The 20429-nt window shown below is 65.7% G+C and overlaps 2 protein-coding genes and 2 non-coding genes across 8 annotated transcripts; 2 read left to right on the top strand and 2 right to left on the bottom strand.

Moving 5' to 3' along the window:
• The first annotated feature begins 252 nt into the window (after positions 1-252).
• Positions 253-5578, top strand: MOGAT3 (monoacylglycerol O-acyltransferase 3). The gene is made up of 8 exons (XM_067556522.1): positions 253-299; positions 857-1014; positions 2862-2969; positions 3074-3144; positions 3769-3973; positions 4537-4705; positions 4934-5112; positions 5199-5578. Exons 2-8 carry the CDS (start codon positions 942-944, stop codon positions 5351-5353), a joined length of 960 nt encoding a protein of 319 aa, XP_067412623.1. The 5' UTR covers positions 253-299; positions 857-941; the 3' UTR covers positions 5354-5578.
• A 985-nt stretch (positions 5579-6563) lies between these two features.
• On the bottom strand, positions 6564-6637 carry TRNAT-AGU (transfer RNA threonine (anticodon AGU)). The gene has a single exon. It is a non-coding gene; the product is annotated as a tRNA-Thr (tRNA).
• A 1527-nt stretch (positions 6638-8164) lies between these two features.
• On the bottom strand, positions 8165-8236 carry TRNAW-CCA (transfer RNA tryptophan (anticodon CCA)). Its single transcript has one exon. It is a non-coding gene; the product is annotated as a tRNA-Trp (tRNA).
• Positions 8237-9177: 941 nt separating this feature from the next.
• On the top strand, positions 9178-20266 carry NAT16 (N-acetyltransferase 16 (putative)). Of its 5 annotated transcripts, none has more exons than XM_067556478.1 (5): positions 9178-9350; positions 13673-13796; positions 14016-14225; positions 17155-17379; positions 18603-20266. In XM_067556478.1, exons 1-5 carry the CDS (start codon positions 9292-9294, stop codon positions 19155-19157), a joined length of 1173 nt encoding a protein of 390 aa, XP_067412579.1. In that variant the 5' UTR covers positions 9178-9291; the 3' UTR covers positions 19158-20266. The 5 variants fall into 5 exon arrangements, with proteins under 5 accessions (XP_067412579.1, XP_067412570.1, XP_067412569.1 ...); XM_067556469.1 differs by having other exon boundaries at positions 14013-14225; XM_067556468.1 differs by having other exon boundaries at positions 13673-13916.
• The last annotated feature ends 163 nt before the right edge of the window (positions 20267-20429 follow it).

Here is a 20429-nt window from a genome sequence, read left to right as displayed (position 1 = left end):
AACTGAGGCACAGCGAGGGAAGGGGTGTGCCCGAGTCGAGCAGAGCTGGGCAGAGAACCCAGGAGTCCGGGCTCCCAGCCCCCCCTCTCCCCCATGCCACTCTCCTTCTGCAGTTGGGGCTAGAACCCAGGCGTCCGGTCCATGCCAGGCCTGGCCGAGAGTGTGTCCCTGCCCCCCCCCCCGCCCGGGCTTATCTCCTGCCCTGCCGACGTCTCATGTCGCTCTGGGGCCAAAGTGCAGTGTCGTGAGTGGGACGAGGATCCGGAGCAGGGAGCAGGCCCCGGTGCTTGGAGCTGCTGGTGAGAGCCCCCCTGCAAGGGGGGGGCTGGGGGAGGGCAGAGGCTTTTGGGGGGGGGTGCAGTTCCTATGCCCTGCCCTGCAGAGTGGTGTGGGAGCCAGAATGCCTGGGTCCTACCTGTCTGTCCGTCCTCCCATCTCTCCATCCCTCCCTCCCAGTGGCCCTTCTCTTCCCCCTTCCCCCCCCCCGTGCTTGGCCAGTCCATCCATCCCCCGTGCCTATCTCTTCTCCCCTATTCCTCCTGGGGCTCCCATGTCATCAGGTGTGTGTGTGTGTGGGGGGGGGGGGGGGGGTTGTAGGGTAAACAGCCTCTGTGCCCCAGTGCAGAGCCAGGGCTGTATAACCAGCCCCTGTGCCCCACACCCCAGGGGGCTGCATTTCACCGCCGGGCGAGGGGTCCTTGTATAAATAGCCCCCACGCATGATGGTGGAGGCAGCTGCATCTCAGTGCTGGGCAAGGGGTACCTGTATAACCAGCCCCTCTGCCCCTCACCAGAGGTGGCTGCATCTCAGCGCTGGGCAAGGGGTCCTTGTATAACCAGCTGCCCCACCCTGCAGGCGGCTGTGTTTCAGGGCTGGGCGAGGGGCCTCTGTTCTCTCCCCCCAGCTGCGGGCTCGCTCGCGCCGGGATCTCCCCGGCAGGATGGCGGGCACCCTGAAGAAGCACATCGAGGCACTGAGCGTGTTGCAGTGGGTCTTGACCTACCTCTTCTTCGGTAGGTGTGGGGGGCAGGGGACCTGGGCGGGTCTGGGACCATCCTGCATGGGGAATGGGGGGAGGGGGTCCTTTCCAGCTCCTTCCTCTGCAGCCTGTACACCTTGCAGGGACGCGGCAGGAGGCCTGATGGTGGCACGGCGAACGCTGTGTCTGGGGGGGTGGGGGCTGGGATGTCTGGGGGGGCTGGGGTGTCTGGGGGGGCTGGGATGGGGGCGGGGGGTGTCTGGGGGGGGTGGGGGCGGGGGTGTCTGGGTGTGGAGATTGTGACCGATGCAAGGAAGGCGACCCCGGGAACTGCCGCGGCGTCCAGCCCTGCATCTCCAGGCTCTCCGGCGGCCCCATCCCGCAGCTTCAGGGGCAGAGTCAGGGCAGGTCAGGCACGGACAGATCTGCCCCCGAGGGCTAGTGTTGCCCGGAGCAGGGGGGCTGCATCCCGGAGCATCCTGGCTACTAGCCATTGCTGGTCCTGGTCCCCGGGCACGTAGCCTGCTCCCCTCTGAGCCCACTTACACGTCTGGCCTCGGCCACGGGCCCTGGCAACGCGCCCCCAGCTCAGTGGTGCCGTGTGCGCCGACGCAGGGCGTGTGCGCCTGAAACCTGCATCTTCACTGCAGCAGGTGCCCCTGGATCTGGCGTCGTGGCAGAGGGTGAATAACACGACGTCGCTTCTCCCCCTGCCCACCCCGGCACGGTTACAGAGCCCTCCGCCGTCTCCTTTCTCAGCTGGGCAGCCCGAAGCTTGTCTCTCCTCGTGCGGAAACCCTCCCAGCCCCTCGACTCCTTCGGTGCCCGTCTCTGACCCTTTCCCGGCCCTCCCCCCACCCAGATCCTTCTGGAGCTGGGGCGGCCCGACCTGCCCACAGCATTCGAGACGGGGGCACACCCGGGATTCATCCAGTGGCATTTACCGGCTTATTTTCCAGCCCTTCCCGCGCGGTGCGTCACATTCACATTGAGCAGATCCTGCCAGAGACCCAGCCACGATGCCCTTTCTTGGGCAGTGCTCGCTCATTCCAGCCCCTCCTGGTTTGTGCATCCAGCTGGGCTCACGTGGGCCAGGCTGCGTTGCTTTGCATTCAGCCCCACTGAATTTCAGCTGCCCCTCTGTCACCCGCTCACCCAGCTCTGTGGGGTCCCTTTGGGAGGCTTCGCCGTCTGCTTCGGACTTCGTAGCGCCTGCAAACTTTGCCCCTCACTGTTCACCCCCTTTTTCAGCACATAGTCAGGATCAAGCAGCCCTAATCCCTGTATAGACCCCCTTGGGGGACCCCACTATCTACCTCTCTTCACTGTGAAAACCGACTCTTTCTTCCTACCCTTTGTTACTCAGTTACTGAGCCAGGAGAGACCTTCCCCCGTGTCCCATGGCAGCCTTTGGTGAGGGGCCTTGTCAGAGGCTTTCTGCAAGACAAGTGCCCTATAGCCACTGGCTCCCCCTTCGCCACATCTTTATTGACACCCTGGAAGAATCCTAGTAGATCGGTGAGGCGTGATTTTCCATCACAGGAGCCGGGTTGCTGACACTTCCCCAGCGAAGCATGTTCGTCTCCGGGGCTGATAATTCTTTTCTTTACGATGCTTTCAGCCACTTCGCCTGGGCTGAGGTCAGGCTGCCCGGCCTGTGATGGTCAGGATCGCCTCTGGGGCCTTCTTAAAAACGGGCGTCACGTTAGCCCTGGGCCCGTCACCGGGGCCAGAGGCTGATTGACGCGGCAGGTTACACCCCACCCAAGCACTGGGGGAGCCCGTCGGGGGCTGGGGACTTGTTGCTGTGGGATTTATCGATTCGTTCCCAAACCTTGCTCTGGGCCGGCCCCTCAGCTCTGTCCTCCCCCTGCCCCCCAGGTGTTTTCTTCACGGCCTTACTGTTCTACCTGCTCTTCACCCGCCTCTGGGCCGTCTCCGTGCTGTACTTCGTCTGGTGGGTGATCGACCGCGACACCCCAGAGAAAGGTGAATGTCCTGCCCCTTCCCCCCCCGAGCCAGCCAGTCGCCCCCACCCTGGGGCGGCCCCTGTCCCGGTCCCTGCCCCCCTTACCCTTTCTCTCTCCCCCCAGGCGGGCGGCGCTCAGACTGGGTGCGAAACTGGCGCGTCTGGCGGCATATGAGCAACTATTATCCCATCAAGGTACCGGGGGCCGGGCAGAGGGGCCAGGAGGGCACCTGCCCAGCTTGGGGGCAGGGAATGGGGGCAATGGGGCCTTTCCCCTCCAGGGGGTGCCGGCTCCCATCCAGGCCCAGGGCTGCGTAGGGGACGAATGGGGCTTTGGGGGCAGAGGCTGTCCATGGGGGGGCGGGGCAGTGGGCCTAGGACCGAGGGGAGTGGGGGCGGGCGATGGGGGGTTGGGATGGCGGTTTGGGGGGGTTGAAGAAGGGGTTAGGCAGTGGGGCTGGGGTCAGGCATGCGGGCAGTAATCAAGCAAACCCAACAGGGGTGGGTGTGTTTGGGGGGGGAGCGTCCAAATACTCAACCCCCCTGACTGTCTGTTGGCCCCTGTGCCCCTCCCCTGCACCCACCAGCTTGTGTCTGTCTGTCTCTCCCCACATGCGGCCCCCCACGCCCGGCTGCCCCATCCTGTGCTGCCCTCTCTGCCCCACACCACCCTCTCCGTGACCCCCTGCCTATGCACTGACCCCAACGCCCCCCCACAGCCACTTCCTGACCCCCACAGCCACTTCCTGACCCCCACACCCTCCTGTGAGCCTGCTGCCTCCCGCCCCACTGATCTCTGCCCCCCTCCCCCCGTTGCAGCTGGTGAAGACGGCGGATCTGCCCCCCAACCGCAGCTACGTGCTGGGCTCCCACCCCCACGGCATCGCCTGCGCCGGGGCCGCCGCCAGCTTCTGCACTGAGGGCGCCGGCTTCTCCCAGCACTTCCCAGGCCTGCAGCCGAGCCTGGCGCTGCTGGCCGGCCTCTTCCGCCTGCCCCTGTACCGGGAGTACATGATGAGCACCGGTGAGGGGTGGGGGGGACACAGAGACCCCCCTCTGCTGGGAGGACAGGATGAGGAGCTCTGGGGAGGGGGGAGAAGCCTGTATCTCCCCCCCCATGGCCATGTTCAGTGTGGGGGGGGGTCTCACATCCCTATGGGGAAGGGCCCTCTGACCCACGCCCTCTACAGGTGTGTGTTGGGGGGGGGGGGTGGCTTAGCCCTGGGGGGGTCGGACGGGGGCCTGGACTCGGCCCCTCCCAGTGGTGACAGCAGGGGTGGCACAACCCGGGCGCCACAGCCTCCCCCCATCTAGACAGGGTTTCTGGGGGGGGGGCATCCCTTGCACCTGTCCCTGCACCCACCCCGCCCCAGGGAACCCCCCCATGTCCTCGTGCTTCTCACCGGGGGGGGACACTGCTTTGCGGGGGGGGGGTGTTATTGTCCCCTCTCATTTGCCTCCTGTGTTCTGAGATGGGGGAGGGGGAATTGCCCCCAGGGGCTGGGGGTGGGATCCCCCAGCTCACTCTCTTCCCCCCCCCCCGCTCACTTTCTCCCCCCCCCCCCCCCCCCCGCCCTGCCCCTCCAGGGATGTGCCCCGTGAGCCTCCCCAGCCTGGATTTCCTGCTCTCCCGGCCCGGCAACGCGGTGGTGATCGTGGTGGGGGGTGCGGCCGAGTCGCTGAACTGTGCCCCGGGGCTGCACCGCATCACCCTGCGCCGCCGGACCGGCTTCGTGCGCCTGGCGCTGCGCCACGGGTGGGTACCGGGGGGGGGGTGGGCGTTGAGGGCCGGACACAGGGGACTGGGGCCTGGCATGGGCTGGTCGGGGCAGGGCCCGGGTGCTCGGGAATGCCGGTCGGGGCAGGGCCCGGGGGCCAGGGGGGCAGGGCCTGGGGGCAGAGGGACAGTGCTTGGGGGGGCAGGGCCCAGGGGCCGGGGGGGGGCGGGCGGGGCGCTCTGAGTTTGACGCCCGTCTCCTGGCAGGGCCCCCCTGGTGCCCGTCTATTCCTTCGGGGAGAACGAGATCTTCCGGCAGCTCATCTTCCCCGAGGGCAGCTGGCCCCGGCGCCTCCAGCTCCACTTCAAGGACCTGACCGGCTTCGCGCCCTGCCTCTTCTGGGGCCGGGGGCTGCTGCCCTTCCCCGCGCCCATCACCGTCGTGGGTGAGGAGCGCTGGGTGCGGGTCGGGAGTGGCGGGGGGGAGGAGACAGCCCAGCCCCCCCGCTAACCTCCCCCTCTCTCTCCACAGTGGGGAGCCCCATCCCGGTGCCGCAACGCCCCTTCCCCACGCCGGAGGAGGTGGCTCATTACCACGCGCTCTACGTCGAGCAGCTGCAACGGCTCTTCGAGCGCCACAAAGTCAGCTGCGGGGTGCCGGCCTCCTGCCGGCTCAGCGTCGTCTAGGGACCCCCCAGCCGGAGCTGGGCCCCCGCCCGGACCCCTGCGCCCACCCTCGGCCTCCTGCCGGCTCAGCGTCGTCTAGGGACCCCCCAGCCGGAGCTGGGCCCCCGCCCGGACCCCTGCGCCCACCCTCGGCCTCCTGCCAGCTCAGCATGGTCTGGAGGGGAGGGCCTAGGCCCCCCCTGTACTGCTCTGGGTTCCTGCACCCTCCCTGCACTCGGGGGACCCCCCCCCCCCCCCCCCCCCTGCACTCCCCACCCACCAACCTGCCAGCGCAGCATCGGGGAAGGCCCGTACCCTGCTCTGCCCCCCCCCCCCGCAGCGTCCTGCCAGCTCAGCCTTGAGTGGCGGCCCTCTGCACCCCACCTGCGCCCCCCAGCTCCGCCACGGCTGGGGGGTCCTGCGCCCTTCCCTCGCCTAACAGCGCAGCATCAGCTGGGGTCCCTCTGCACCGGCACCCTGAAAGGTTGGACTGGGTCCCCACCCTGCATTCCCTGCAGCAACCCCCCCCAGCCCACTGGGCGGGTGGGGGGGGGGGGGAGCCGGGTCCTGCCCTAAATAAAAGCTGGGTGAGTTTATTTTGCACCTGAAGGCTGGCGTATTTTATACATCCAGCAGCCCCCGCTATGCACTGGACACCCCACCTTCTCCCCCGACCGAGATCGCTCCCCCCCCCCCGCGTTGTGCCTGGATAGGTCAGGGCTGGAATTAATTATGCGGGGGGGGGGTGACAAATTGGGGAAGGGGCGTGGAACACAGAGCCCCTCCCCCACTGCTGACCCTACTGCGCGCGGGGGGGGATTCCTCTCTGGGCGCAGACAGCTGCTCCTCCCCCAAAGGGGCTGAGTCTGGGGGACCTGCCGGGGGGGCGGCTTTGTGAGTCACGGAAATTTCCTCTCGCTGCCTGTCGCCCGGGACAGCGTGGGAGAGTGCGGGGGGGAGAGATGCGGGGCCGGGAAGAATCTGAAGTGGGGGGGGTTTACTCCACCGGAGTACCTAGGTCCCTTCCCCCTTCATGCACCAGTCTCCGCGCCCCGGACGCCTGGGTCCCTTTCCCCTTCATGCACCAGACTCCCCCGCCCGCCCGCCCGCCCGCATTGTGCCGTTACCTCCAGGATTCCCCCCCCAGCAAAAGGGGTTTGGTGGGTCTGGAAAAAGGAGCCCTGAGACGGCGGCGATTTCCGGAGAGCCTCCCCCAAGGAAAAGGAGCGGGAGGCACCGCTGGGATTCGAACCCAGGATCTCCTGTTTACTAGACAGGCGCTTTAACCAACTAAGCCACGGCGCCGCGCGCTGGGTTCTGCGCCGGCTCCCGGACCCACAGCTACCTGCTGGCGGCTGGGGCCGGCCCATGGCGCATGCGTCGAAGGATGGGCCCCAGAGAAAGATTACAACGTGGGGAGGGGGGCAGCGTGCACGGGGAGAAATGTGCTCACCCACTGTGGGGCAGGTTGCACGGCGGGCGGGCGGGTGGCTTCATGCAAACCTCAGGTTGGCTGTGCTTGTGGGTCCGACGCCCCTGCGCGTTGTGTGTGGTGTCAATCTGGATTTACCCCGAGGAAACACAGCACAATCTGGCCTTGCTCCGGATTCCTCCCCCTGCTCATGCACCCTTCAGGGGCCCTGCCTCTGCTGCGTGTGTAGGCCCAGAGCCTGGAAGATCAGGCGGAGTTATTGGGGGGGCTGCCCGGTCCCCCAGTGGGACCCTAAGGTGGGCAGTTTGCATGTGGCTTGGCCTGGCATGGGTTGTTCTACAATCAGTGTGTGTGTGTGTGTGTGTCGCAGTTGGAAGCCCCCACACTTCACACTCTCCCCTCCCCACAGCCCCCCACCCCCGCCAGGGCCTCCTGGACTTTGAATGGGGCGTTTGTCTGAACCCAGGGGGGTTGGGCACCACAATCCCACCGCTGGCACCAGCCAGCCCCCGGCTCTGCTAATGACCCTGTCCAGGGTAATTAGGACCTGGACCAATGCTCATTAGAGAGCCGCACATGGCTGGCCTGATGATGGCGGGCCAGAGTTGGTGGGGGGGGGTCACTCTCAGGCGCAGGGTGGCATGGGTGGGCCTGGCACGGACTCAGCCCTGAGTACAAGGGCCTGTGTGTTCTGCTGTTGCATTGCCCAGCCCCTGTGTGTGTGTGTTGTGCGTTGCATGGTGGGGAATTGCACCGTGTTGTTGTGTTGCCTTTCACACCCCAAGTGAGTTGTGCATTGCTGGGCCCTGGGGGCATTGCACTGTGTTGTGCTGGTGTGTGGCATTTCATAGACCCACAGGCATCACCGCACAATCGCTTGGTATGCACACCCGACTAGACTACATGTCATTGCAACACAACAGCCTGATGTTGTATGATAGAGGGCTGTGTTATCCATCACACTACTGTGCTGTGGTATGCTGTGTTGCAGTATGTGTGTGTGTGTGTGGGAACCAAAGGGTATCATGTGTGATGGTGTGTTGAATTATGTTGCGGTATGTTGTGTTGCAGGGTTAGGATTTAGAGTGTTTTGTGTTGTGACTGTTTGGGAGCTGGGGGAGTCATGCTGTGGAGCGATGGAGTGTGTTGTGTTGCAATGTGTAGGACATTGATGTGTGCTGCAATGTGTGTTGTGTTGCAGTTTGTGTGTGTATGTTGTGTTGTGTTGCAGTATGTAGGATGAGAAGTGTTGCAGTGTGTGTGTTGTGTTACAGTACATAGAAGTGTTTTGTTGTGTTGCAGTATGTAGGACGGTGTGTTGAAGTGTTGTGGGGCAGTGTGTAGGATAGTGTGTTGCAGTGTGTGTGTTGTATTGCCCAAACAAAAAGCCAGGCTGGCTGTGACCCCGACGTGATTCGAACACGCACCCTTCTGATCTGGAGTCAGACGCGCTACCATTGCGCCACGAGGTCAGCTGGGGCTGGGGCCAGAGCTGGGCTAATCCAGGGGTAGGCGGAGGGTTGTGTGTGTGGGCGGGGGAGGGCATGTAAGGACTGTGGGGCCGGCTATAGGGGCAAGAGAGGGACCAGGGGCTATGGGGAGGGGACGTTGTGGAAACTGAGGGGCCCAGGGTCAGGTCTGGGGCTATGGAGGGGGGGAAATGGGGTGATGGGCCCAGTTCTGGGGCTGGCGAGGGGTTGACACGGCCAGGTCTGGCTTGGCGGGGTGATGCTGGAGCGAGGGGGGCAGCAGGCCCAGGCTGGGGGAGCCAGGGGTGTCAGACCCAGGACAGGCTTTGGGGAGACGGGGAGGCTGACAGGCTCCGCTCTGGGGCTAGAGGGGGGCGGGGGTGATGGGCCCAGCTCTGGGGCTGGCGAGGGGTTGACAGGTGCAGGTCTGGCTTGGGGGTGATGATGCCGGGGGGCGGGGAGCAGGCCCAGGGCTGGGGGCACCAGGGGTGTTTAGGAGAAAGGGGCCTGGTCCCAGCGTCTCCCTTGTGAGGGGCGGGGGAGAGCGCTGGGGGCGGCGGGGGGACAGAGAGCGGGGTGGGGTGTGTGGGAAGGTCTGAATGAAAGGAGCGGGGGGAAGGGAGGGTGCTGCGGATGGGGTGCGGGGCAGATTTGGGGTGCAGGGAAGATTGGGGTGCAGGGAGGGTGCTGCGGTTGGGGTGCGGGGCAGATTTGGGGGGGTGCAAGGAAGATTGGGGTGCAGGGAGGCTGCTGTGGCTGGGGTGCGGGGGGTTCTTTAACCCGTGCCCTGGGGGGGGGTCCGTGGGGCGCAGCCTCTGGGCGTGTGAGGGGCGGCAGGGGGTGGGACTCCCCCTTGCAGCCCAGGTTCGCCCCCCCCCCCCGCTCCCTCCCCGTCACTTTCTCCCGGCCGTGACGCACGGGCGAGGGGAGGGGGCGGGGGGAGATTAGCCGGGCTCATGTGATGACAGCGCCCCCTCCCCCCCCGTGTCCCCTCCAGCTGGAGGGGAGGCAGGGGCGGGGCGTAGCGCCCCCTTCATAAGCCCGCCGCTTCAGCCGGGATGCCGGGCGGGGGGGGCAGGACCGCGACAGACCCGACTCCATCGCCTGGCTACACCCGGTAGGGACCCCCCCCCGCCCCTGCACGGGGGCCGGCCCCACTTGGGGGGCACGGTGACCTCTAGGGGTCAGGGCTATTTCCGTGGGGCACAGACCCCCCAGGGGGAGGGGGCGGCTCAGGGAAAGGGAGGGGGGGTCATGGGGGAGGCGATGTGTGGGGCGGGGGTCTCTGGGGAAGGGGGTGTCTGTGCCTTGTGTCTCCTACCTCCACATCCCCCCTGCTAAGATCCCACCCCCCAGCTACTGCACCCCCCATGTGTGTGTGGGGGGGGCTGCCACAATTACCCGGACCCCCCTTCCCCTGCAGACAAAGGCTGGGGGGGGAGATTGCCCCCTGCAGTGAGCCGGTCACCCACAGTCCCAGGGCCCCCCTCTTTCCTCCCACCTGGCCCAGCACCCCCCCATCTTTGCACTCCCCATGGGCCACCCCCCAGCTGTCCCTGTCCCCCTCCGCCAGCACTATTTAACCCATTGCGTCCCAGAGCATTGTGAAGGAAAAAGCCAGGGTCTTTGGGTGCCCGCCCCAATTTCAGAATCTCCCCCCGCCCCACATCCCTCCCCTCCTGGCTGCTTCTATGGCCTTGGGGACGACAGAGGGGAACCTGGGTGCTCAGCCCAGCTCACACCCAGCCGGCTAGAAGATGCCAGGGGCGTGGACAGCCCCTGGGCGGCCGGAGGTGCAGGACGTGGGGTGGCTTTTCTTGGACGGCCAGGCCGCAAACCCCCTCCAGTCCCAGCCGGAGACTGGCTTGGCGGTACGGTGCGTGGGTCGGCCCCGCATGGGAGAAAGCGCTGACGTCCGCGCTGTGCCCGCCCGCGTGCCAGCGGGGCAGTGTTCAGCCCCGGGCCAGGGATTTCCGGCTGGCTGCTGGACTGCTTGACCTTCACTTCCCGCGAAAGGCTGGCGTCCGGCGCCGCGAGCCGCGTCTGAGCACCCCCAAGGGCGGCGCCCGGGCCAGGAGAACCTGCTGCCGCGCGAGTCGGGGAGGCGGGAGAATCTGTGCGCCCCACGGGTGCCATGTGTGGTGCCCACGTGGGGCTCGTGGCCCAGGGGCTCCCCCAAACCCCTGCTCGGCCGACGCCCAGTCCTGCCAGCGCCCGCACTCGCTCGACACCTGCGGTTTTGCTCTAAAAGGTCCCTAGGCGCCTCTGAGCCCGTGTCTTGCGTCCTCACGCCAGGCGCCAGGCTCACGCCCGGTTTTCACACCTGGGTCTCTTCCCCCTGTCCCCTGAAGAGCAGGGCTCTGCCATCGCTGGAGTGACTGTCCCGGCCCCGGGAGCGGGGGCGCGTTACCGCTTGTTCAGGCTGGGCCGTTTTAAGTAAATAGGAACTGGGTCATGGTAGCCCGGTGCTTTGGGTCTCCAGCCGGCGGAGGGGCGAGGCTCGGGCAGGTCCCGGGGATTATTGAACCCGCGATCTCTCTCCTGCTCCAGGGACGGGCCTAGGTGGGGCCCTGCTGCTTTCATTCACTGTTAATTGGGCCCAGGCGGGCCCCCGCCCCGGCGCGGTCTGGGCACGCGGCAGGGCGGCTGGAGCCCCTGCCTGGGGTTTTATTTCATAGTAACGCCCCGCCGAGGGGCCCCCCGTTATAAAGCGGGGAGTCTCTCACTCGCACCCCCATCCCTCCGGCAGGGCTCAGGACTGTGGCCTCCCACCTCCCAGGGTAGCCGAGGGGCGAGCGCGGCTCTGTTTAACCCCCCCCCCCCAGTCTGTCTCCGGGACATGCGTCTTGAGCGAGCGGGCATCTAAACGGGGAGGGCCCCACCCCCAGGCAATCTGGTGTCAAACCCCTTCTCAGGAGCGGAAGTAGGATTCGAATCAGGATCTTGAACCTCCTAGGGGCACGTCAGAACCAGAGGGACTCTAAAGGGGGGGGGGGGCTGGCTGAGGTTACAGGTAATAAGGGGCCTCACTTCAACAGGCCCCCCCCAGAGCAGGCATTGAACCAGGGTCTCCAGCAACCCAGGCCAGCACCCAAACACGGGGGTGCAGGGCCCCCCCCATCCCAGGCGGGTACCCTCACCCCCAGGGCAAACATCACACCGGGGCCTCGGCCGCCCCCTCCCCCCGGCTGTTTTGTGGGCCCCCCCCCAGCTCCCACGAAGGCCCCTGGCTGGGGAAGAGGAAGCAGAGATCGGCGGTGAAAGGCAGGGCCTGACACCCGCTCTCATTGGTGTCTCCCATAGCAGCTTAGGGGACTCCCTGCCTCGGGGGCTGGGTTGTGCGGCCCCCCCCCCACTCTTAGGGGCCCGTCTCGCCCCCTCCCTTGAAGAGGGAGCCGCGGTGCTGGGGATCCCCGGCTGCTCCAAGGCCGGCTGAGCGGCGTCACCTCTGCAAAGCGGCTCGAGCGCCGCGGCTCGGTTACCGTCTCCCGTCGCAGCTGCCGGGGGGGGGCCCATGATGCAGCCGCCCCAGAATGGAAGGGGGGGTCCGAGAACTCTTTCCCGGGTAACTTGTGTCCACGGACCAGACGGGAGCTGGTTTGTCTGCGGCGCCGCCGCGCGCCCTCCAGTGCCGGCCGGTCGCTGCCTGGGCCAGGAGCCCGCGTGGCCTAACGGCCCGGCCGGGGCTCTCCGGGCTGAGGGCTGAAGCCCCGTTGATGTTGGCGTCCGCAAGGATGGCTCCAAACCCGCTCTCCTGTGTCGCCCGTGACGTGCCGGGCACACTGCCCCGCTCCCAGCTTCCTCTGCCTCGCGCGCTGTCCGTGCCGGCGTGGCGCTGGGCGTGGGACACAGCCCGAGAGCCGTTCCCGCCGGGACGGGTCTCGTTGGATGGAGGCCGCGCGGCAGCAAAGACAAAGCAGCGGCCGGAAAAGCGGCGCCGATCCGCCCGTGACGCCGAACAGTTCGCTGCGTGCCATGGTACGAGCCCACCGGCCGGGCGACCACGGACGCGCCCTTGCGCCGAGGGCAGAGGAGTCCGGCCAACTGCCTAAAGCGCATCCCCCGGGGCGACCCGTGTCCCACGCCTCCCCAGCCGCCAGTGCCACACTGGATTCGGGAGCCCCCCGCTGCTTTTGGGGACTCGGCGCCCGACACCCTTTAGACTCTCCGTGACCCACTTCCCGGCACCTCCGGCCACCCTGAGCGGCGACATCTTCCTCGCCCAGGGCTCTCCTAACTGCGCCCCCGAACCACCCTCACCCCCCGTCTTCGCCCCCCAATGGGTGCCCACATTCCGGTTCTGGCTCCGTGACGCAGATGGAGCTGAGGGGCCCGTGTGAACCTAAGGGGAAGGCCAGGGGGATGGACAGACGGGTGGGAGATCCAGGGGTGATAGGGAGGGAGAAGGAGATTTTCCATGGCTCAGAGCCTGGGCGGGTGCCAGACGCCAGGGGGATGGGCCCAGGCTGGTGCGGGGCCGGGGGAGATAAGCCTGTGGAATGGAGCTGGGGGAAGAGAACCGGCCTGACCAGTGTGGCCCTGACGAGGGTGGCGCCAGCCTGGGGGAAGGGGCCAGATCGTCCCAAGGGTGGGGGAGAGACACACCTGCCCCCCAGCCCTGCCCCACTGAGATGCAGAGAGTGACTGGGGGCGGGGAGGGGGGCAGGCCCGGAACAATGCAGCTGCCTCCTTTCGTCTCCCCACGGCCACCCTATGGAGCCAGGCCCCTGCTCTGCTGAGCCAGCGCAGCCCCCATGGCCCCCGTCACCCGTCGTGTGAGCCGCCAGCCAGGTCCCGCTGGGAGCCGGGCACGAAACCTGGGGCAGAGCCAGCTGTGTCCAGGTGCAACGGAGACTGGGGGGGGGAACGGATAGACACAGGGGCGTGAATGGAGGGGTGGATAGACATGGGGGTGTGAATGGGCTGCATGGAGAGATACGGGGTGAAGGAGACAGATGGAGCGGGCGTGGCTGGATTGGGGCTGGATGCAAACCCTGCTGCGAGGGAACCCAGCGCCGGGAACGGGGCCTGGGTGAATATTTCAGGGGGGGCAGCAGGTCGGGTTCCTGGGGCAGGTGTTTCTGCCTCACGTGGCCCCTCTGGCAAGGAGCAGGTGCTGGGGCTGTAACTGGCCCCCCCCCTCCCGCATAGGCCACGGCCGCCTCGGGTTTCCTTTAATATTAATGGCCAGCTCCCAGCACGGTGAAACCAGAGACACCCCGAACCCTCCTCCCTTCCCCCCCCCCCCCCCCCCCCCCCGCAGCATCCACTCAGGAGACTCCTGCACCGAGCGGGGAGCACAGGGCTGGGGTGGCAGGGGGCTGCGGGTCAGGAATGAGGCGCTGTGACAGGACCTGCACCTGGCTTCCTGTCTTCCTCCAACCGCCTCTCCCGTCGAACCGCCCTGGACACAAAACTCATCTTCACTTCTTCTCCCAGACCCGTGTGGCTGTTGAAGAGCCCCCGGCGCCCCACCCCAGAGGTGGCTGCATCTCCGTGCTGGGCGAGGGATCCCCGTATAACCAGCCGCCTCGCCCCAGAGTTGGCTGCATCTCTGCGCCCGGTGAGGGATCCCCGTATAAACAGCCACCTCGCCCCAGAGGTGGCTGCATCGCAGCGTCAGGGGAAGGGGTCCGTGTATAAATGGTTGTTTCAGCGACTCGCCCAGCTGTTAGCAGTGCGGGTGAGAGCACCGGGGAGGCAGGCGGGGGGGGAGGGGGGGAGGAGTGGATGACCCCCCCACACCCTTGGCTCTTTCATGACCGTGTCTCTCTCCCAGCAGCCGCGCTATCCAGGCAGCATGAAGCTGGAGAACGGGCTGAGCAGCGACGCGCAGCTGCAGTTTGTGGTGGCGACGGAGAAGGAGTACGAGGAGATCCTGGCCATGTCCAAGGGCATCTACGGGGGGCTGGATTACCTCCCAAGCCGCTATCATGCCTGGATCCGTGAGCCCAACCGCACCGTGGTGCTGGCCAAGAAGAACGGAGAAGTGGTGAGAGGGGGGAGTTGGACCGAGTGGCACCTGCAGGGGGCAGCCCAAGGCCTGAGTGGGCTGGGCGAGGGGTCCCCATATAAACAGCCCCCACATCCTGCCCCAGAGCTGGCTGCATCTCAGCACCAAGGGTGGGGTCCCTGTATAACCAGCCGTCCCGCCCCAGAGCTGGCCGCATCTCAGCACCAAACAAGGGGTCCCTGTGTAACCAGCTGCCCCACCCCAGAGGTGGCTGCATCTGGGGTCTGTATTCCTACCATCCCCCTCACTGTGTAGCTTGCAACATTGCCCACCCCAGGCTGTCTGCATCCCAGAGATCCCACCGCGATCTCCCCCGCCCCCCTAGCAAGTCCCCTCCTCCTGCCCCATTTCTCATCTCCCAGCGGGCTCCCCGCACGGGTTGACGCAGCGCTTTGACCTGCTTTGAGCTGCGGCGGGATCGACCCATGTCCCTGGCTGCTCCAGATCAGCATCGTGCTGACGCCAGAGCCAGAAGTGGGCGCATCACCCACGAATCCCACCCCCGCTCCCTGCCCTGCGCCGCGCCGTGGGGTCGGGTCTCGCCTCCGGCCAGGCCAGACCTCAAACTGTTCGCAGCCTTGTAAGAAACCTGATCCGATGAGCCGACAGAACCCAGCCGAGGTCGCGGCCCTCACGTGCCAGGCGCTGCACAGAACCCAGCTGAGATCACGGCCCCCTCGTGCCGGGCGCTGCACAGAACCCAGCCGAGGTCACGGTCCCCACATGCCAGGCGCTGCACAGAACCCAGCTGAGATCACGGCCCCCTCGTGCCAGGCGCTGCACAGAACCCAGCCGAGGTCACGGCCCCCACGTGCCAGGCGCTGCACAGAACCCAGCCGAGGTCACGGCCCTCACGTGCCAGGCGCTGCACAGAACCCAGCCGAGGTCACGGCCCCCATGTGCCAGGCGCTGCACAGAACCCAGCCGAGGTCATGGCCCCCTCGTGCCGGGTGCTGCACAGAACCCAGCCGAGGTCACGGTCCCCACATGCCAGGCGCTGCAGAGAACCCAGCCGCTGCAGAGAACCCAGCTGAGGTCACGGTCCCCACATGCCAGGCGCTGCAGAGAACCCAGCTGAGGTCATGGCCCCCATGTGCCAGGCTCTGTCACAAACTAGTTGGAGCCAGAGTCAGGAGCCGGGTGGAGCAAAGCGAGGGCAGGGCAGGGCAGGGCAGGGCAGGGCCGGGCGGGAGCAGGGTAGAGGCTGTGAAGCCCCTTACCACCCTCCAGCAGCGGAGACGCCCCAGCCAGGCGGTAACATGGGAACTGCTGTATCTCCATCCTACTCGCCGCCCCTGAGGCTTTTCTACCTGCCCTGAGAACCCCCAGGCCTGCCCCCGCTGGTGGATTGGCTGGTGCCTGGCGCAGGAATGACTCATCCCCGCATGTGGCTTAATCAGGTGCTAATTAAGGGATGATTCATCACCCCACAGTCTCCCGTTGTGCCAGGCAACATGGAGCCCCTCTCCCCCCTTCCCTCCAAGATCTGGGCCCTCCATCGTGCCAGGCGCTGCACAAACCTCCCCCAAGACCAGGGCCCCCCCATCCTGCCGGGCGCTGCAGAGACACGCCCCGGCTGGAAACAGGGCGGGATTGATTTACCCCATCGATTGTAATTAGCTTTTCCATTTGCACGTCAGTTCTTTTCCTACCGACGACCGGCGCATTTGCAGGGGTTGATCCAGCCCTGAATCCAGGGCGAGTCCCCGCAAACTAGCGCCTGTGGCTCTTACCTCGACTGAAGGGATAGGCTGGCTAAATACTCCCCGACGCCTGCGAACTGTGCGTTTTGGGGTTAGACACCGGTGCCTGGCCAGTCACTTTTCGCTAGTGTTTTGGGCCAGGCTGGCGGCTGCAAGTGAAATAAAACACACCAGCTGCGTGCACAACCCCACGGCCGTCAGTGGGGCGGCTCCATGAAGGGCTCGTAACAAAAGCTCTTTCGCCTTCACGGCTCAGTGATTTATTAAAGGGGGTGGGGGGATTAACTGGAGTCAAGCGAATTAAACCGATCAGGCCGGGAAAGTTTTCAAAGCCGCCGCAGGGAAAGTGAGCGGAGGAAAGTCCCCGTCGCCTCAGTCACACGCACTGGGCCCATGTGCCCTGTTTATGAGGCGTCACCTCACCCCCTGACTCGCTCCCTACAGAGTGAAGCCGCCTTCAGTGCCGAGCGTTTGCTCCAGCAGCCTGGCTTCAGCGCATTTATCTTTACATGGGAACGGTTTCAGTGATAAGCAATAAGTCTAGGCCGGAACATGTTTTGTATTCCAGGCAAATTTCATTTCAATTCAGTTTTATTTCTGTTTAAGGAAGAAAAACTTATCATAGTGTAAAGCAAGATACAAAACAAATTCCAATTTACATAAAAAAAATCCAATTTTCAACAAAAGAATAAAAATCAAAGTTTTTTATCCACCCTAAGCCAAGATCGCCCCCCTCACATTGTGCCAGGTGCTGTATAGACCCCCCCAGCAATCAGGGACCCCAATGTACCAGGAGGACCTGTACAGACCCCCACATCGATCAGGGCCCGCCAGTCCTGCGTGTCTCTGCCGCGGCCGTTTCCCTTTCGCCCTGGATTCTCTCGCTGACGGTTTTAAATTCCCACAGGGGGAACTTGTTGAATTTTTTCCATGACAGGTGTCAATCAAAGCCAGAGGGATGGCGCTTGGGGGGGCCCAGCCCCTTCCCGGCTCTTTCTGCCAGCTCTGTCCCCGGGTAAAAATGTCTCTAGCCTCCCCCCAATCTCTCAGCCCCCCATCAATGGGGCCAGCGTTGGCTCGCCTCGGGCTTGCTCTGTATTTATTTGTGCACCGTCCGTATCACACCCCTCCCCCCCGCTTCGGTAATGGAAGTGGTGACCCGGGACAGGCGCTAACCCCTTGCTTTCCTGCTCCCCCCACCCCAGATCGGGCTGCAGTCGGTCTACGTGGTGGACTCTGGGGAGACGGTGCTGGTGGAGGGGCTGCGTGTGGCACCCTGGGAGCGGGGCAAGGGCGTGGCCGGCATTCTGCAGCGGTTCTGCACCGAGCTGGTCAAGCAGAAGCACCCCGACGTCAAGGTGTCACGGCTGACGCGGGACGACACGCTGGGCCCCAAGGACTTCAAGAAATACCGGGTCATCACCAAGCAGGTAAGTATGGTAATGCTTAGCTGGGGTGGGGAGAGGTGCTATTAGGAGTATTATGGTAGCACCCCAGTTGTGGGGGGGCTCATGCTGGACTCTGCACAGGTGCCCCCCTCATCAGAGATTGGGGGTGTGATTGTTCTGGGCACCACGAGCCCCTTCACAGCGAGAGGCCACCTGATTAGATGGAGAACCATCACCCCACTGATGGGGAAACTGAGGCCCAGAGATCGCCGTGACTTACCCAAGGTCACACAGAGCTGGGAAAAGAACCCAGGGGCCCCAGAACCGGGCACAGAACCCAGGGGTCCCAGAACCAGGCACAGAACCCAGGGGTCCCAGAACCGGGCCCAGAACCTAGAGGTCTGGGCCCATCGCTCTCATCCCAACCCAGCCATCCTCTCTCGAGGGGCCCAAGCAGGGGTGCTGCATCTGTGTCTGGGGACCCCTTTGAAGGCTGGGGGCAGGGGTGGGGGTTTGGGGAAAGGACCCCGGCCTGCCTGGTGGGAACCCACAGCGGCAGCTCCCCCCAAGAGCAAGGTCTGCAGGGCGTCAGTGGGGTCTGGCCGGGGCTCAGCCCCGGGGAATGACGGACCCAGCGTTGCCCAGGGTCTCAGACCAGGGGTCTCAGGCTCTGTCTGGCTCACACGAGGGCTGGGCAGGACGCGGCTCTGGGCTACCAGTCCCATGTCCAGGGCTAGTCTGCCCACCACCCTGGTATCTGGTTCCTGTGAAGGTCATGGCTGCTGACCCACTTTCCCCGGCTGCGTGAGCCGGCCGAGCGGCGCCGGGCGTGCGTGTGTGTTAGTTCAATTAGTGGAAATCAAGTCGTGTCATGTGAAACGGAGAGAGCGAAATGGAGCCACAGCCACAGGACTGGAGGAGGAGTCAGGGGGGCTGGGAGCCAGGACTCCTGGGTTCTCTCCCCGGCTTGGGGAGGGGAAGGGGGTCTGGTGGGTTAGAGCAGGGGGGGCTGGGAGCCAGGATTCCTGGGTTGTCTCCCCGGCTCTGGGAGGGCAGTGGGGTCTAGTGGGTCAGAGCAGGGGGGGCTTGGAGCCAGGACTCCTGGGTTCTGCACCCTACAGGGGAAAGGCCCCATGCCCCATTCCCCATCCCCCCTGAGCCAGCCAGCCCCCCGCCCCGGGGTGCCAGCCCATGGCCCTGCCCAGCGGCTCCCCGGTGGCACTGGCTGACCTGTGCATCTCTCCCCCCTCCCGTCGCGGCTGCAGGGGATCCTGCTGGTCCGGTTCAACGCGGCGGAGCTGCTGTCCCGGCTGGACGCGGCCGTGGCCCAGCTGCAGGCGGGCGGCTTCCAGCCGCTGCCCACGGAGGCGCTGGAGCCGGGCGAGGTGCGGGGCGTGGTGCTGAGCGCGGCCTTCCAGAGCGAGGTGCTGCCCGGCCGCACCATCATCCAGGACTGGCAGCCCTTCAAAGCCTCCGAGAGCAACCTGGGCCTCCTGCAGGCCAAGCAGCTGCAGTGGGTGGTGGATTGCAAGGCCCGGCCCACCGCGGCCTCCCTCTGCACCCCCCCCTTCCCCATCCCGCTGGGCGAGGACTGGGCCTACCTCAACATCGACGCCTTCGGCCGCCACCCCGCCCACCTCAAGAGCCAGCTGCTGCATCACCTGCGGGCCCGCCTGCCCGCCCTGCAGGGCAACGTCATGTGCCAGCTCTTCCTGGACCCTGCCCTCTGGGGGGAGCTGGCCGACTTCTGCCAGGCCGGCCTGCGGCTGGAACTGGCCAAGGGCTACACCGAGCAGTACCTGCTGGAGGCGGACATCTAGGGCCTGGGGGGGGGGGCAGGAGCGTGGGGACCCCCCCCGTCCCCATTCCCAGCATCCTGGCCCCGCACAAGCACTTTCTGAGCCTAGGCTTTTATCCTGGAGATACTTGGGTCCCACCCCCCCCCCAACCCCTCCTGGAGCGACGGAGCCCAGCGATGGTGGACAGAGCTGAGCAGTGGTCGGCATGGTAACGGAACCTAGTGACAGTAGGCATGGCGACAGCCTGGTGATGGCCGGCGTGTCCTTGAAGACTGGCAGCGGTTGACGGTGCCCAGTGACGGTAGGCACGGGGACGGAGGCCAGTGTTGGTTGATGTAGGACCCGGAAACTGTTGGCGTGGCGATGGGACCTGGTCGTGGTTGGCATGGCGACGGAGTCCAGTGATGGTTGATACAGCCTGGCAACGGTTGACATGGTGATGGAGCCCAGCGATGGTTGATGGAACCTGGCCATGGTCGATGTCATGACGGAGGCTGGTGACGGTTGCCTTGCCGACGGAGCCTTAGTGATGGCGGATTGAGACTCCGTGTATGGGGCTCAACTGTGCCCCGCCCCCAAAAGCGCCCAGCAGCCAGGCCTAGGATCCCCCCCCCCCCCGCCCCTCTAGTGATGCCTCTGAGTAACGTGCAATAGAGTCTCGCAAATGGAGACATATTTATAAAGATGCCTGCAACAAGAAGCCCCTCCTCCATCCCACCGCTAGAGCCCAGCCCCCCCATGCTGGAGCCCATCCCCCCCATCGTGGCGCTACAGCCTACCCCCCCCAGCGCTACGCCCTAACCCCCCATTGCAGCAGCGGAGCCTGAATCCCCTCCCCCCCGCTGCTAGGTTGCACCTCCCTGTCCTGGGGGGGGGGTCACTGTCCATTGCATTCCGCCCCCCTCCCCCCCCCCCCCCTGGGAGGTCAGGAGCAGGGATCCTGCCTCTCACCCTTGGGCCCCGCTAGATCAGCAATTTCCTCCCTCCCCCGCACAGCCCAGGACAGAAAGGGGGGGCTGGGGGACCCCGGTTTCTTTCTGTAACTGGCCCTTCTCCGAGTTACCCCCCCCAGCTGTGATTCCCCCTCCCCCCCCCACATCCCTGTGTGGCAATAAAACCCTCTCCCCTCAGCCCCCAGCTCGCCGCTCGTTTCTGCCGGCTGCAGGGATGGGGCTGGGGGGCGCACTGGTCGGGGGGGGGGCGCACTGGTCGGGGGGGGGCCATGCTGGGCCCAGCTGAGCCCGAGTGAATTAAAAAGGAGCCAGGAATCTTTGGGGGGTGGGGGGTGCTCGC

This window comes from Emydura macquarii, unplaced genomic scaffold, assembly GCF_026122565.2.
Source record: "Emydura macquarii macquarii isolate MOO-44397 ecotype Brisbane River unplaced genomic scaffold, CSIRO-AGI_Emac_v2 contig_306, whole genome shotgun sequence".
NCBI classification, from domain to species: domain Eukaryota; kingdom Metazoa; phylum Chordata; order Testudines; family Chelidae; genus Emydura; species Emydura macquarii.
This window is presented reverse-complemented; position numbering and strand designations above follow the sequence as displayed.

Bases quoted from the DNA above. Each gene is read 5' to 3' on its own strand.
- MOGAT3 (XM_067556522.1), top strand. From the start codon at position 942: ATGGCGGGCACCCTGAAGAAGCACATCGAGGCACTGAGCGTGTTGCAG. The intron at 4,706-4,933 runs GTGGGTACCGGG...GTCTCCTGGCAG, and splicing joins CGCCTGGCGCTGCGCCACGG to GGCCCCCCTGGTGCCCGTCT. The intron at 5,113-5,198 runs GTGAGGAGCGCT...CTCTCTCCACAG, and splicing joins CGCGCCCATCACCGTCGTGG to TGGGGAGCCCCATCCCGGTG.
- NAT16 (XM_067556468.1), top strand. From the start codon at position 9,292: ATGCCGGGCGGGGGGGGCAGGACCGCGACAGACCCGACTCCATCGCCT. The intron at 13,917-14,015 runs GTGAGAGCACCG...CTCTCCCAGCAG, and splicing joins CCCAGCTGTTAGCAGTGCGG to CCGCGCTATCCAGGCAGCAT. The intron at 14,226-17,154 runs GTGAGAGGGGGG...CCCCCACCCCAG, and splicing joins CCAAGAAGAACGGAGAAGTG to ATCGGGCTGCAGTCGGTCTA.